Below are 17,064 nucleotides of genomic sequence, written 5' to 3' on the forward strand. Positions count from 1 at the left end.
GTTTAAGAAATAAATAAAAAGATTAAAACTTATGAGTGATTATAGAAAACATATTTATTAGAAATGTAAACACATCATTTTTAAAAAAGTATTTTTTTAAAAATAATATATATATATATAGATGGATATTTTTAGAAGTGTAATAAAGCATTTTGGGATAGGATATTACTAGGATCTAAAACAGGAAACAAAGTCTATTTATACACTATCGTATCTCAAAGTGGGAGGGATTCTATTTGGATCAGATTTTTTAGGTTTACTTTGAGGTCCCCAAATGGAATTGTCATATTTTCTTGATAAGAACATGATATTTTTTTAAGAATATTATATTAAACAAGTAGCATATTAATTTTCTTAGTTAAAAATTAAAGCGAATATATATATAAATAATGAATATATATGTATGCACATACAATAATTTGATGTAACATGATGCGAATAAATTTTTACTGTTTTTCAATTGTGTGTCCTCAGAAAACCTTGGGTTTTTAATAGGGAATAAAAGTTTCAAATATTAAGGGATCGTTTGATAGCTGCCTAAAGTTATGCAGATTTTCGTAATATAGGTATTAGTTATAAGTAGATTTATGTATTATTTTATGCAAGTATTAATTATGCATGGATTAGTTATTTCTGTATCAGTTATACATGTATTAGTTATTTCATATTGTACCATGTATAAAATAATACATAGATTTTTTAATAACTTATATATGTATTAATTATGTGAGTTTTTAAATTATCAATCAAACATCGCATTAATTTTATATATTAATATTTATTTTCTATCAAACGTCGTATAAGTTATATAAAAATTTAATACATGAATAATTTATTTCTTATTCAGCTATCAGACTCCTATTAATAGACTACTAGTACAAATCAAATTTCTCATTTTAGGATATAACATTGCACCACTATATGGACTCCACGTGTCCTTAGCTACTTCCAATGATCCTACTCGGATGGTATTAGAATGGACGTGATCTTTTTATTCTTAATTAAATATTTTCATTTTATGTTCTACGAATATATTTTTCTCATTAAAAATGATTTCTCTCTTTTGAGCTGAGGATATATTGAAAACAATTTTATCTTTATTCGTCCATACTTTACTTATAAAATCACATAAAGTATGTTATGGTTATTATAGAGCTTCTTTCTTTAATGCATTTTATACGATGTGAAATCAAATTAATTAAAGCCTCAAAATAAACACCCAACCCTATATGAGGGGGAAAAAAAGATGAGTAATTTGTTGTTAGAACAAATTTCCAAATTCTATAGATATATTGAACTGTTTTTTTTCCTACTCCATTTTATAAGAAAATGAGAAAAATGATTCCCTATGTTCGGTTTAGGCTTAAAATATTCCCTTAAATATATTATTAAGCAGATTTGGTTAAAATTCTTTTAAAAGGAGAATTTTAAATGTTCATATCAAATATTTAGTGAATTCTGGCTAATTATATTTAGCAAAAACTATTATATTTAGTTAAGTTAAAGTACCTTTCAGTTAGAAAAAAACAATTTAGCAAACTTTGATACAATTAAAATAAAAATAAAAATGATCATTCATGAAATGAACTGGATTTTCCCTTATTTATCCAAATTTATGGTATCCACTATTTTTAGAAAATTTCTTGTGAGATCCATTTGTTAATGTTGTAGCCACAAATTAAAAGGTCATTGGGGAAATTGGAGTAACAAGGAAGTACAATAGTATATCTTTTCCACGTCTCCTTGCCGGACTTTGTCATTTAGAGGTGATATATTCTATATATCTTTATTGCTATATAGATGGCTCAGATATACCCTCATCATTATAAAAGTTGTTCACATATATCCTCACTATTACAAAAATAACTCACATATACCATTTTCATCTTAAGAAAGTGAAAAAAATAATTTTTGATTTTTAATTTAAAAAATAATAATTTATAGGGTATATGTTTTTTTTTGAGAAAGTAAAAAAATAATAATAAAAAATATATATACTCATACGTGTGATTTTTTTAGCAAAATTTAGGGGTATATATATAATCTTTTTCACGCATGAATTACTTTTTGACTTCCTTGATTATTATTATTTGAGTTTCTAATTCTTATTTTATTTTTATTTTTCATTTTTTGGTATAAATATAGGAGAAATAAAAAAAAAGTGTGAATAGAAAAAAGAGAAAAAAATAAGGAAAAAATTTAAAACTATTTTTTTGCAGTTATATTGTAATTTAAAACTATTTTTTTGTTCTTATATTGTAATTTAGTTTTTGTATCTAAAAAAAAATGGGGCATGAATAATAAATTTTACAATAAGAGTAGTGAAAAAAAGAAGTTTGATCATCAAAATAATAAATTTGAATTAATCGTTGAATAAAAAAAGTCAAATAAATAAATAACGTGTGAGAAGGATCAAATATACTCTTATATGTAGGGGTGTGCAAAAATTAAACCGATCGATAAATCGAATCGAAAAAAGTGTTATTGATTTATTCCTATTGGGTTATTGTGTTAACAATTATTTAATGGTTTTATAGAAAAAATTATTGGGTTATCGATTTGGTATTGATTTTATATTATTGGGTTATTACGTAAACTAATAACCCATTAAGACTACAATAGTTTACTAATTTAATTTTTAGTTTTTACTCATACACAATATCAAACAAAAAATATTAATATAAATATATAACCAGTTAATCACTATATAATATTATTTAATATTTAATATTTTAGTATTTACCCTTTAGGCTTTGCTATTTTAGGTTCAGCAGCAATGATTTGCAAGTTGCTACGACAACGGCTTCAAGATTTATATATTTGTTTTAAAAGTTTTTCTTATTGGTTAAACCGAAATCGAACCGTTAAAGACCAAAAATTGATAACAAATATCTTATTGGTTTAGTTCTCGATTTAGTGTATTTAGAAATCAAAAATCGATAAACCAAATCGATAATAATACTTAAAATCGAACCGAATCGATCAATACACGCCCCTATCTATATGTATTATTTTTTAATAAAGAACTTTAAAAAAATTAATATTTTCACTTTCGTTAGAAGAAAATGGTATATATGAGCCATTTGTGTAACAGTACGGATATATTTGAGTCACTTTCATAATAAAGGTATATCATCTCTAAATGACAAAATTGAGGAGTATATCAGTCGTTTGATAGCCAAGATAAGATAGATATAATACCTTATAAATTAGGATATTTTATAAAATTATTTTATCTTATTTTTATATGAGGAATTTATTTTATCATTTATAATAAAATGATAAAATAAAATAATCTTAGATTAAATAATATTTATTACTAAACACAAAGTAAAATAATCTTATAAATTGTTCTAAAATAATTATCATTATCTACCGACCAAACCATCCGCTACATTTTATAGTTTCCCTTCTTATTAAGTCATATCATGTAATGTCTTTTGTACTCTCATAATCCAAAGAGAGGAAAAATTACTAACTTTGGACTTTTCCATTTGAATATTGTTCTCTTCATTAAAATAAGTGTTGTTCTAAAACAAGTATTGTCTTAATTTTTGACTTTAAAATTCAAATTTATATTTAATGGGTATCAATTTTAAAATATTGCTCCCTCCATTCTATATTAAGTAAATTTGTGAGGCAATGCACACATATTAAAAAAATTATTCAAGGACGTGATTTGAATCATACTTTCCACTATTTTCCTTTGTAAAATCATAAATATAACTTTGCAAGCAATGTGAATTATCTCCTAGAAAATATACACTTCAATAAATAAAAGGACAAATATAAAAAAAGTTTCAAACATCTATCTTAAACTTTGAACAATTCAATTATTTTGAACAATGAAAAATTTCTCAAAATTTAACTTAATATGGAATGGAGGGATGTAAAAATGTAAATTTAAGTACCACAAAATATTTATTTGCTCTGAAGGGTAAAAATTTAAGGATAACTTACAAAATTCCACTAGTTTAGAGGTTAATTATTTGGAAACACGTTAGTTTGCAATATTAAGAATTTTATCAGATTTTGGACTTCGAATAGATGTATCAGACACGTCTGGATATGTCCAAATACATTTATCTCAAATTCATGGGATCAAATTAAGTGCAATTTATTCTAGATACACTATGTTCAAATGAATTCGCGTGTATATGGTTACATAGACAAATCTCACTCGCATATTCAATATTTTAGATACATGTATTTAGTGTCAGATACATGCATCTAATGTGTTTCGTATGTATCTGGAATACATAGACAAAAATTGCTCGCCTCTCTTTCATTCTTGCTCGCCTCTCTCTCGTTCTTACTCGCCTCTCCCCTTCTTTCAGCGTATCTCGTAGCAAAAAACATGTATCTAGGTGTATTTAACTTGAAATATGGTAGAAATTTATTAATTAGTGAGATAATACATAATTATTTTAAACTATAGGGAGAATTAGTAAATATGATAAAAATATTTGTGTGATTAAGTAGTTTTTTCAAAATTTAAGACCAACACAAAATAGGAGCAAAAGTGCAAATGGCCCAACGTGACTCCCTAAACCTATTTCTTCGTTTTTTGGGCCTAATTCTAATTTAGTAAATGAGGCCCAAAGGACTCTTGGGCTTTAACTTCCAGTTAAAAGTCGGGTTCATTTTCCCACTGGAAATTTCCCAAATTCGAACTGTGTTCATCTCCCGCCCTTGCCCTTATTGACACCATTCTCCGGCGAAATCGAGTTGTAAGTTTCCTCTATACGTCTTCTTCTCCAGTAATTACTAGTGTTTGTTAGCTTCCATTTATGAATCGGTTTCCTTTTAATTTCTACTTGAATATGTTCTACTTTGGGGCAGATGAAATATGCAATTCTTCTTTGCTTTCCTTGTGATAATGGTTCTCTTCCACGTTGTTTCTCCGATTGATATATTTTAATTCAAGTTTTTCAATGAAATGGGACAAGAATCACGAGGTCTCAGGTTTAAATCCAGCCGACACAAACCACTAGATGATTTCTTCCCATCTGTCTAAGCCTTGAAGTACGGAATTAACCTGTATTTGTGCTAGTTAGCATGGGCGTCACGTCTATAAAAGAAAAACAGATCTTAAGTTGTTGAATGTACTTATCTACCTTTTGCATCATAGTCAAATTTTGAGAACTAATAATATTATGGAAGAAGGGGACAAAGACGTTAAGGCCTTAAAAATGGAACCTTTTGATTCCATATTGCGAGTTATTAGCCCTTCGAAAGCAAATGTTAGTTTTAAGTTGTTTACTGAATATTTCTGTGTTCTGATTGTGATATAATGCTGCAGGCATAATTTGATTGAGAATTGTAATCATGGCAAAGCATCTCATTCAGAGGCCTCTAATCTTTCAAGATGAAAACTCGGACATAGACTTCAAAAGTACTATCTAATTTACCTGTCTATCTGGAAGATTTGATAAACGGTGAAGCTAAGCTTACTGTTTTTTTTCCATTTATTATTTGTAGAGGGTGTGATAACTGGGAAATCAAAGAGTGGTAAACCAGAAGCTGTTAAGAAAGGTACTACAGGGCTTAAAAGTCGTAATGCCCTCAATGACATCACGAACAAATCAACTGCCCTTCCTGAAGAAGCAGCAAAGAAAAAAAGTTCACAGAAGGAGGTTAAAGTTCCAAGTGAGCTTAACATAGCAGAGGAGACATTTCAACATGATCACAAAAAATGTGTCGAGGCACAAAAATCAGGAATGACTCGAAATCATTTCATGGATTTGGTTCTGCCTGGTTGTGGTAATTTCTTGTCTCTTTTGGGATGTCAATTCTGTTCCAAAAAGTTGGTTCGATGAATTTGGATGTTCAGTCTGTTAACAAAATGGTTCACCTACTGAAATCGATTCAATGAGACTAGTAACACAGCCTTAATCATTGTTATGGTTTTCTAGCAACAAATTGTTATTGATATTACTTGGATAGGTTTTATTTCTTTACAATGTCTTTTGTTTGGATTGTGATTGCTCCCATTATTTGGAAAAAAATATAGTTCTTGGATTCTGAAAATTAGTATTGCATTGGTGCACCATGATAGTCGTGGCTATTTTACTTTATACATATTTTGCTCTACATTTATCATGGATTGTATCCAATTAGCTACTTGATAAAAACCTTAAAGCACATTTTTCCTGCTGCAGATTCAGCTTCTCCAATTGACATCCCAAAAACAGAGATGGGAATGGTGAGTCTAGTACTTCATTATTCTGCATTTCCTTATGCATAAGTATGGTCTGGAAGAAAAAAATCTGAAAGTGTTGTAGTGATCTCATACGGCTATTTTTTTGGCTCTGCAGGATGGTAAAGGAATCGACAATCCACACTGCTACCCTGTCCCAGAAGAATTGCCTATGTCAGAGTTCTCTTGGTTGAGATCTTTATGGGATCCATCTTCTCCAAAGAAGAGGGATTCTCCACCCTCCTCTCCTTTCGAATGGGCATTTGAGCCAGTTGAATTTACGCTCAAGGAAGAAAAAGGTTGCTGAAAAATGGCCAGTGACAGTGAGCTACTCTATTTGGTCAATGACATATTAGGTAATTAACAATTCTAAATTTGGCACTAGTGATCCAACTGTTGTGAAGTATATTTAATCTTTCAGCTTTTCACCAACTGTCTGAAATTAGTTTGGGTTAATGCAAGGGAATTGATTATATGCTTGGGGGTTGTAAGTTTGTAATCAGAAATGACATTTTACTAGTAGTGTGTGAATTCATGATTATTTGTTCTGGTTTGTACCTAATGCATGAACCTTTTTGTGTTCACCGCATGGTCCGGGGAAGCCCAAGGTGGGTGTAATGCAGGCAACCTACGTTATCAAAGCATTGGTGATTGATTCCACGACTAATTATACATGAATTAATTCTACAGATTATTTTGTGTTAGATTTTTGATTTGTTGTATGTAATTTTTTGAATAACAAACGTACATTTGATTAAAACTTTATACATATGAAATGTGGTTCTGCATGTTAGACGTAGGAAACAAAAAGACATTTTAGGTCTCTCTGTATTACGTAGTACAATTTCGGTCTGAAGCGAGAAAGATAATTTTGTCATTTTGAAATTTTAATCTCTGTATTACTACTACTACTACTTATATTGTCATATATTCATGCAACCAAACGTCGTTCTATTATAATAAAATTGTTACGCAACCAAATAATATACTCTCTCCCAAGCGGAAGAAGGTTATTCACTCAGCCCTTTCGTTAAAAAATTATATGATAAATAGAATTATTATTTTTGTGCTTTGTATCTATATAAATTTTGAATCCTTTGAGCAACATGGAAAAAAGGCATTCAAAGTACACCCCCAACATCCAAAAGTTTCATTCTCATAAACTTTTTTTTTAATTTGTCTCAAAAAGAATATAAATCATCATATAAATACGTCTACGGTTTGTTTTATATCATAAATTTCAAAAGTCTTCTCTTTCTTTGTTAAATTTTATATCTAATGAAATAACACCACATAAATTGAGACAAAATGGGTTATCATTTATGCTCTAAACTCATACTAAAATTATTTACTTTATACATCAAAACAAATCGTTCTAAGGGATCGTTTGGTATGGTATATAAGAATAATGCTTAATATAGTGTATTATTAATGTATGCATTAGTTGTGCTATGATTATTTTTGATTTGACGTATTGAAAATAAAATGTAATGTATAACTTCTACAATGGAAAATATCTTGAGAAAGATTTGAGGAATACTTATGTCATTAATTAATTAATGCATGTATTACCCTTTGTATTACTAATACATATATTATTGAGTTGTACGTAAAATACTTATGTCATTAATTAATGTATATATTATTTTTTCTAATACATCACCAAATGATCTCTAATCAAGCACTGTAGGATTAAACGAATGTAATATTATTACTACTACTACTCAAGTACTATATGATTAAGTGAACGTAAAAACATGTACGTAAAATAAATAAATTGGTGCAAGCGAATTTTATTTTTTATTTTTCCTAGTGAAAGTTTGAATTGTTATCCCCACAAAATTATAAAATTGTTCTCTCTTTCCCTCCAAAATAAATATAGCGAACGCAAAATCCAAACAGCCCCTTACATACCCCTACACCCAACCTTCGTCGGCGCCCAATGTTCCGTCGACACAACCATACTGATAACCCCTCACCGATCGCTTCTGCTAACCCTAATTCCTCCACTATTTCTCATTCCTCCGCCGCCGACGTTGACGCCTTCTCACCTTCCGGCACCATGTCCGACGACGACCACATAGCTCCTCCCTTCTCCAATAACAACTCGCCGTCTCAGTCGCAGTCACCGTCGCCGTCGAGGTCTCCGCCACCTTGTACGGACAACAAGCTACTAGCACTGCCTCCACCTCCAACGCTTACGCCTGCGTCGGTGTCAGCTCGGACACCAGTTTTTCCAGCTCGAGAAGATTGCTGGTCAGAGGCAGCGACTCATACGTTGATAGAGGCATGGGGTTCCAGGTATGTGGAGCTTAATCGGGGAAATCTCAGGCACCAGCACTGGGAGGAAGTCGCCGATGCGGTAAACGCACTGCACGGCCATACCAAAAAGCAGTATCGTACGGATATACAGTGCAAAAACCGCATTGATACCTTGAAGAAGAAGTATAAGATTGAGAGGACTAAAGTGTCTCAATACCCCGGCCGTTATATCTCCACGTGGCCTTTCTTCAGCAGCCTCAACGTCCTCATTGGTGTCACCGTTAAAGTTCCGCCGCCGGCGGCGGCGGCGGCAACGTTACCTCCTCAACGGAGAACAACGCCAACGCCGGTAACGTCACCTCTTCAATGGAGACCGCCACCGCCGGAAACGTCACCTCTTCAATGGAGAACGCCACCGCCTGAAATGCCACCTCTTCAATGGAGAACTCCACCGGTGCTTCCTCCGACCCTGTTGGGCATACCAGTTTGTCCCCGATCGAAGCGCCCAGCTGCAGCCATGGACTACACGGTTTCCCGGAGAAATTTCTCGGCCATGGCAGCAGCAGCAGCGGCTGCGTCTGATGATTCAGACGATGAAAAGGAGGAATCGGAGACATCGAGTGTGGCAGCATCAGCTATGGCCATTGCTGCTTGTAGAAGCAAGAAAAAGAGGAGTGGGGGTTTGGTAGAGGGCTATAAGATGCTAGCTGAGTCAATAGGAAGGTTTTCAGAGATATATGAAAGAGTAGAAAAGGCAAAACAGAGACAAATGGTGGAGTTAGAGAAGCAAAGAATGCAATTTGCAAAGGACCTGGAGATACAGAGAATGAAACTGATTATGGAGTCACAAGTGCACCTTGAAAAGCTTAAACGCTCTAAAACGCAGTTCAGAAGATGGTGAGTGACTCTTTTTTGTTTTTTTTTCTTCATTCTATGTGATTTAGATTCATATAAGTGCCTGTGTATGTATCCTATGTTGCTATAACAATCCGAAAATGCCGAGATACTCCAAAAGTACTGTATTTTTGGAGGGTCCAGCATCATTTTTGGAGAGTACAAGTAACACAATAGGTATCTATTTGTGTAGTCTTTGAATATTGAAGGAGGGCATTAACCTCCAATCTAGTTTGGGATTGATATACCAACTTCGTCTGGGATTGAGGCATTGTTGATAGGTATTAACTTTGCATTTTACTTTCGAGAAATACGAGTACCTTTCTTTTTTAAGTGTCATTGTTAGTTGATATACCATCTTTGTTAGATTTGTCAATTATTGAGTATTGATGGTATGATCCTCTAGCAGCTGTTAATTCATTGTATCTGGTTTTCTGAGGTTCCCTACTTTTACTTTATCCTTCTTGGTTTGGAGTTTTTGAGGGGGGGGGGGGGGGGGGGAATTTGGCTCGTTGAGTTAGTTTACCTCAAATCTTGTTTCTCCATTATGATAACTCTCCCTTGGACATGCAATTTTGTGGAAAACTTTTTCATGTTCAATCAAACCTGAAAGAATCTTAAGGCGCAGGGAAATTAAGGAATCCTAGGAGCTAGTGGCTTCCCTTCAATCTTTAATTGTGCTAGAAACAATGGAGTGAAGTTGACAATGATTGGAAGGGCTTCGGCTAACCAAAGAGATTGGAATTGGGGCTTCTCCTGTGGTTGTGAACTTGACTGTCTTTGCTGAATAAATCTTAATTATGTCTCGGTGAGAGTTGATGCAGATCTATTCATTTTCTGCGATATCTTATAAAAGTTACTCATGTAAACAGTAAACTCACTCACTATGAATTGAGGCAAATATTTGAGGAACAGATTTGTGGTTATCTTTCTGAGTCATGTCTACGTTAAACTAGCTGTTACGTTAAAACTGCAGATGGGCACTTCTGAATGAGCTATAAAACATTACCTATGAAGTTGTGCATAAGAGACTAATGTTTTTGCCATTTCTGGTGTCTTTACTCTCCTTTTGAATGGTGGTCAGCTAATTACTCTGTGTTCTTGATGATCAGATAATTTCTTGTAGATGGAGAGTGGTGGCATGCTCTATAATCTTATCCTGATCTTTTTTGGAAGCTATATATATATATATATATATATATATTTTGATTAGCGTCTTCATACATAACCAATCTGCTACCTTGAAGATGAATCAGAGATGTTAGTTCCACGCTTGGTCGTTGCTCAAGAACTTGTATCTAGCTGCTTAAAAATCTGGAGTAATTTTGTAACTTTTCTCTAGATTACATGTTTTTTGCACTCCAGCTAGGTGAAAATGTTGACTTGAGACTTTACCGTGTTCCTAGTTATATATTATTCTAAGCTTCAAGCTGTTTTGATGACTATCTGTGCACTACATAGATGCATGAAGGTTTAAACTTTAGTACATTGGATTGTGACCGTAATTTGTCTTCTTTTTGGATAGCAAAAAATATAAATATTTTCATAATGCCGAACATATTAAAACATGGATTCTCCTTCATCATTTGAACTTTTGTTTCTGGCTTTTTTTTTGGTGGATTGTTGTTGTAAGCGACCCATCAACTTTAATTCTCATGGACAACTTTTCTCAGGCTTGGTCACTATCTATGTTGCCATATGATATGACAATAATGCATTTTGTCACTGACCCAAGAGAGCGACCTTTAAATGAAGTTTTCTTTTCATTTTGGAATGCTATTGTTAATGATGCTCAGGTGAAAGAAAAGGCAAACACACACAAAAATATTGAAGCACAATGTTTTCTCTGCTCTCGTTGAGAGTCGAACTCAAGACCTCCCGCTTACTAAACGGGTGCTCTAACCAACTGAGCTACGAGAGCAGTTTGTTTGTTGAATATCTGTAGTAATATATACTATATTAATAACTAGTAGTAGTTGTCATTGTTGGCAGGTATACAGTACCAGCTTAAAAATAACTTACAATTCTCATCTTCTTTAAACACATACTCTTGGAAGTAATTCTTTTTTCTTCGACGGCGTATCAGAATTTTCACGCATTTGAAAAAAAAAGAAGAAGTAATAAAGAAGTCCTTGAGAATCAAACCTCGAACGTATTTTGAATGTCTTGGATTACTAACCTAACCTTCTGCATGTTTTTCTTTGATTGCAATGTTTTATATGCTTTTTAAAATATTTTGAATTGTTATCTGACATGTAACTTTTTTATTTTTTTTATTTAGTTTCTAAATATATAAATTTTATTTCAAAAATATGAAAGATTTTATATCCAAACTTTTAATCAAAATTTTATTATGTGTTTGCCCCAACTTTCTTATCATAATTGAATTTTTTCTTTTTCTTACAAAAAATTCAAATTTCCCATATTTGACAACTCCTTTCTTTTGTAGGAAAAATCTTTAATATTCCCAAAACCAAAACCAAATCAAAAGAGGAAAGAGAGAACAACCTCTAAAACCAAGTTAGCCAATCAAAATTAGGGAAGTCCTAATTTGATATTCATTCGGAATACCAATTTTCTCCCTATTTATACCTACACCAAAAAACAGGAGCAACACTCATCAACTAAGACACCTTCAACAATTTTCTCTCATCAAAAGAAATAATCAAAATATTTGTGCAAGAAAGTGATAAATCAAATTAAAGGAATTAAGATGACTTGTTGTGGCAAAGAAGAAAGTCCAATTCTATGTGCAACAAAGGGTTGTGGTTTTTATGGAACCTCAAGCAATCACAACCTTTGTTCTCAATGCTACAAAGCTTTTCTCAAGGAAGAAGAAGCCAAGATTATAGCGGCTTTATCCGACAACATATCTTCTCTTACTATTCATGATGATGATTTTCAAGGTACAACGACTGAGAACGTTAGTTCGACGATGAAGATTAAGTAGAGATGCATGATTTGCAAGGTTTAGTTGTCGATGTGATCAAGGAATTAATGTTTTGTAGGGTTCATAGGTATCCTGAAGAACATGAATGCACTTTCAATTTCAAGTCTACTGGTCGTATGACTTTGGCTAAGGAAAATCCTCTATGCAAAGCTGATAAACTCGAGACTAGGATCTAAGGACATTATTGTAATTGTTTGGATTTGCTTTCAAATTTTATCTTATCTTTGTAGAATCAAATTTCAATTTGTATCTCTCTATAAAAATGCTTTACCATCCCTAATTGATATGTTGTTGCTATCGTTAATGTAAATTTGGCTAATTTCTTAAGAGGGAGAAATAATAAAATAAGATTCTCCTTCGACTTTAAATTATATATTATGGTATCATTTTTCAAGAAAACACTATGTAGCATTAGAATATCCTCTATCTTTTCAGTAAACTAAAAGTTATGATTTACTTACAACAATGGAAACTCAATGTTCATGTAAATGGTATGAATCAAGGTAAAGTTGATAATTGTCAAAACAAAAGAGCACATATGGTTATTTTTATGAATATATAACTCTTCGTTCCAAAATATTTGTCGTATTTCTCTTTCCTATCAATTTTTTTGCAAAATCTTTACAGGATCTTCCGTATGATCTGAGGATAATACATGTAGCCTCGGAATGATCTACGCCATTTTCTTAGCATTTAGCAGCTGCTCGACATAAATTAGGCAATTTTTTCAGTTTTTTTTGTGTTAATGCTCATGAATTTTTTGGTGATATGAATTTCGATTAATTTTTTTGCAAAATATTTACAGAACCATCCATAATGACTTGAGGGAATAGTATGTGTAGTCCCAGGATGATACACGTCATTTTCTTAGCATTTAGAGGCCACTCAACAATAATTAGACGATTTTCTTAGTTTTTCGAGTGTGTTAGCCCATGATTTTTTTGATGATATGACTTTAGGTTAATTTTTTTTACAAAACCTTTACAAGACTCTTAGTAACGACCTAGGGGAATAGTACGTGTATTCTGGGGATGATCCACGCCATCTTTTAGCATTTAGGGGCATTCAACAGGAATTAAGCGATTTTATCTATTTTTTCGTGTGTTAGTCAATGATTTTTTTTGGTGATATGACTTTTGATTAATTTTTTTGTAAAATCTTTACAGGACCCTCCGTAACGACCTATGAGAATAATACATATAGCCTCAAGATGATCCACGCCGTATTCTTAGCATTTAGGAGCCACTTAACAAGAATTACGTGATTTTCTCAGTATTTCATGCGTGTTAGCTCATGATTTCTTTGGTGATATGACTTTCGGTCAATTATTTTACAAGACCCTCCTTAACGATTTGGGAAAACAATAATTGTAGCCTCGGGATGATCCCCATTATTTTTTTAGCATTTAGAGGTCTTTCAATAGGAATTAGACAATTTTCTCAGTTTTTCGTGTGTGTTAGACCATGATTTTTTTGGTGATATGATTGTCGGTCAATTTTTTTGCCAAAACCTTTGTAAGATCCTCTGTAACGACTAGGGAGAACAATACATGTAGTTTTGGTATGATCCACACTAACTTCTTAGGCATTTTGGGGCCACTCAAAAGTAATAAGGCTATTTTCTCAATTTTTGGTGTGTGTTAGCCCATGAATTTTTGGTAATATGACTTTCGGTCAATTCTCTAGCAAAATCTTTATAGGACCCTCCATAACGACTTGGGAGAACAGTACATGTAGTCTCGGGATGATCTACGCCATATACTTAGCATTTATGGTCCACTCTACAAGAATTAGACGATTTTCTCAATTTTTCGTATGTGTTAGCCCATTTTTTTTTGGTGATATCGCTTTCGGTCAATTTTTTTACAAAACTTTTTCAGGACCCTCCGTAATGACTTGGGAAAATGGTACGTGTAGCCTCGGAATGATCCACATCATTTTCTTAGCATTTAAGGGTCACTCAATCAGAATTAGGCAATTTTCTCAGTTTTTCGTGTGTGTTATCCCGTGAATTTTTTGGTGATATATATATGAATTTTGATCACTTTTTTTGCAAAACCTTTAACAGACCCTCCGCAACGACCTGAGGGAACAGTAGGTGTAGTCTCGGGATGATCCACACCATTTTTCTTAGCATTTAGGAGCCATTCAACTGAAATTAGACGTTTTTCTCAGTTTTTCGTGTGTGCTAGTCAATGAATTTTTTGGTGATATTGCTTTCGACTCGTTTTTCTTGCGAAACCTTTATAGGACCCTCTTTAACGATTTGAGGAAATAGTACATGTAGCCTCGGAATGATCCACATCATTTTCTTAGCATTTGGGTCCACTCAACATGAATTAGGCGATTTTCTCAATTTTTCGTGTTTGTTAGCCCATAAATTTTTCGTTGATATGACTTTGGGTCAATTTTTTTATAAAATATTTACAGGACCTCGTAACCGCCTTGGAAAAGAATGCATCTGTCTAATATAAACATGTTATTGCATCCATGACAATACTAATTTTTCCCTAAACGATAGCTTGCAAAACTGGTTTACACCAATGAGAGCTATTTCATTTCATGTTCGTTTGTCTTAGTTACCTGGTGTAGAGTAGAATCAATGCTTGCTGCTTCAGTCCTGAGCTTGATATAGAACATGATTATTTTTTGGGACAATTTCAAATATATATAATAAATTAATTAGTTTATAATAAATATAGCATGTTTTATTTACATAAAAAATAGTTAAAATTATAGAAAATATATAATGACTATATAATATAACTTGCCAAAAATCATAAAAGTATACACTGACTATACAATATAAATTACTTATACATGAGGTATACAGTGAATATACATTATGATATACTCTATACATGAAATATACACCAAATATAGGTAAATATATATCAAATAACCATTTTTGTGATAATTAAAATGACCAAATGACTATCTACTATAATTATCCCTATATTTTTTGCATGTTTGTAATAGCATAAAAAGTCAGGTGCTTCATATTGGGTACACTAGAATTGATCTCATTTATGATTTATCTATAGTGCTTTTCTCGTCACAGACGTCTCAACAAAAATTTGTATGCAATTTAAATTTGAATTCATTTTTCATTTATGCAAGTTATATTTATCCTTATTTATAAACACGTGCAAAATATCCTATTTATATTTATATATATATAATAAATGAGAGTAGTTTACAATGTGGTTAAACCAAGTGACAAGCTATTGAAAAGTCACTTGACAATTTTAAAACAAAGTTAATAATAAATACTGTAATAAAAAATTTGAATTGAAAGATAAATAATATTTGAATTTGAAAATACATTAGATTTTTGAAAGGAAGAAAAAAAAATTAATTTAAAAATAAAAATAAACAATAAAAGAGTCCTAAATGAACTCTTACTTTTAGAACTTTTACTATTTCATAATTTTTTTTTCAAATATAATAAATATATTTAATTTGAATGTTAAATATATTTAAATTTAAATTTTTAAAAAATACAGTTTAATTAAAAAAATTAAAGATACGATTTATGTTCAATAATAACTTACAGAAATACGTATTTATAAAAATCCATAATAGACTATTTCATAAACTTATCCTTAAGTTGTTATAAAATATATTTGATTACATTTGATTTAAATATTAAATAAAAATAAAGATATGATATCAATAATAATAATAATCTTTAATAATAATAACAATAACAATAACAATAATAATAATAATATTAATAATAATAATAATAATTTTATTTTAATAAATAAATTTGATATTTGAATTTAAACTTACTTGTTCACTTTTTTATTTGTCACCTTTCGACTTGACATGCTTATTTAGAAAAGTGAAAATTATATTTTCTCGATATGTTAAAAGTGATAAATAATAATGAAAATCTATCTATGGAAATTGGAATAACATATTCCCAAACCCAAACCAAAACCAAAACGGAATAGGAAAAAGAAACAACAGCCGCTACTTAATTTCCTAATTTGACTTCCATTAGGAATAGTATGTCCTCTCTCTATATATTGTCATCACAGGGAGGAGCAACACTCATCAACTAAGACACCTTCAACAATTTGCTCTCCTCAAAAGAAATAATCAAAATATTTGTGCAAGAAAGTGATAAATCAAATTAAAGGAAGATGATTTCTTGTGGCAAAGCAGAAAATCCAATTCTATGTGCAACAAGGGGTTGTGGTTTTTATGGAACCTCAAGCAATCACAACCTTTGTTCTCAATGCTACAAAGCTTTTCTCAAGGAAGAAGAAGCCAAGATTGTAGCGGCTTTATCTGACAACATATCTTCTCTTACTATTCATGATGATGATTCTCAAGGTACAACGACTGAGAACGTTAGTTCGACGATGAAGATTAAGCAGAGATGCATGATTTGCAAGAAGAAAGTGGGATTAATAGGGTTTAGTTGTCGATGTGATCAAGGAATGTTTTGTAGGGTTCATAGGTATCCTGAAGAACATGAATGCACTTTCAATTTCAAGTCTACTGGTCGTGTGACTTTGGCTAAGGAAAATCCTCTATGCAAAGCTGATAAACTCGAGACTAGGATCTAAGGACATTATTGTAATTGTTTGGATTTTCTTTCAAATTTTATCTTATCTTTGTAGAATCAAATTTCAATTTGTATCTCTCAATAAAATTGCTTATACCATCCCAAATTGATATGTTCTCGTCAGTGGCGCGGAGTCAGAATTTCTATTAAGGAGTGTCAAAATATAAAGAAACTAAATGGC

General features: G+C 31.7%; 3 protein-coding genes, 1 long non-coding RNA gene and 1 other non-coding gene across 5 annotated transcripts; 4 read left to right on the forward strand and 1 right to left on the reverse strand.

Annotated features, from left to right (window-relative positions):
- Positions 1-4,661: 4,661 nt before the first annotated feature.
- On the forward strand, positions 4,662-6,890 carry LOC129892315 (protein PATRONUS 2-like). Its single transcript, XM_055967879.1, has 5 exons — positions 4,662-4,730; positions 5,303-5,395; positions 5,482-5,763; positions 6,162-6,205; positions 6,318-6,890. Exons 2-5 carry the CDS (start codon positions 5,329-5,331, stop codon positions 6,504-6,506), a joined length of 582 nt encoding a protein of 193 aa, XP_055823854.1. The 5' UTR covers positions 4,662-4,730; positions 5,303-5,328; the 3' UTR covers positions 6,507-6,890.
- Positions 6,891-8,025: 1,135 nt separating this feature from the next.
- LOC129892134 (trihelix transcription factor ASIL2-like) lies at positions 8,026-10,843 on the forward strand. The gene is made up of 2 exons (XM_055967686.1): positions 8,026-9,358; positions 10,468-10,843. Coding segments are annotated over exons 1-2 (1,218 nt in total). The 5' UTR covers positions 8,026-8,141; the 3' UTR covers positions 10,469-10,843.
- A 359-nt stretch (positions 10,844-11,202) lies between these two features.
- Positions 11,203-11,276, reverse strand: TRNAT-AGU (transfer RNA threonine (anticodon AGU)). Its single transcript has one exon. It is a non-coding gene; the product is annotated as a tRNA-Thr (tRNA).
- Positions 11,277-12,019: 743 nt separating this feature from the next.
- Positions 12,020-12,542, forward strand: LOC129893376 (uncharacterized). Its single transcript, XR_008767429.1, has 2 exons — positions 12,020-12,261; positions 12,364-12,542. It is a non-coding gene; the product is annotated as an uncharacterized LOC129893376 (long non-coding RNA).
- A 3,840-nt stretch (positions 12,543-16,382) lies between these two features.
- On the forward strand, positions 16,383-16,951 carry LOC129893426 (putative zinc finger A20 and AN1 domain-containing stress-associated protein 8). The gene has a single exon (XM_055968954.1). It carries the CDS (start codon positions 16,456-16,458, stop codon positions 16,882-16,884), a length of 429 nt encoding a protein of 142 aa, XP_055824929.1. The 5' UTR covers positions 16,383-16,455; the 3' UTR covers positions 16,885-16,951.
- The last annotated feature ends 113 nt before the right edge of the window (positions 16,952-17,064 follow it).

The sequence above is a fragment of the Solanum dulcamara genome, chromosome 6, assembly GCF_947179165.1.
Source record: "Solanum dulcamara chromosome 6, daSolDulc1.2, whole genome shotgun sequence".
NCBI classification, from domain to species: domain Eukaryota; kingdom Viridiplantae; phylum Streptophyta; class Magnoliopsida; order Solanales; family Solanaceae; genus Solanum; species Solanum dulcamara.

What these genes read in the sequence shown, in the direction of transcription:
- LOC129893426 (XM_055968954.1), top strand. Translation starts at nt 16,456, where the DNA reads ATGATTTCTTGTGGCAAAGCAGAAAATCCAATTCTATGTGCAACAAGG.
- LOC129892315 (XM_055967879.1), top strand. Translation starts at nt 5,329, where the DNA reads ATGGCAAAGCATCTCATTCAGAGGCCTCTAATCTTTCAAGATGAAAAC. An exon ending in TTTGGTTCTGCCTGGTTGTG is followed by an intron (nt 5,764 to 6,161) that starts GTAATTTCTTGT and finishes TTCCTGCTGCAG; the next exon opens with ATTCAGCTTCTCCAATTGAC. An exon ending in CAAAAACAGAGATGGGAATG is followed by an intron (nt 6,206 to 6,317) that starts GTGAGTCTAGTA and finishes TTGGCTCTGCAG; the next exon opens with GATGGTAAAGGAATCGACAA.
- LOC129892134 (XM_055967686.1), top strand. Translation starts at nt 8,142, where the DNA reads ATGTTCCGTCGACACAACCATACTGATAACCCCTCACCGATCGCTTCT.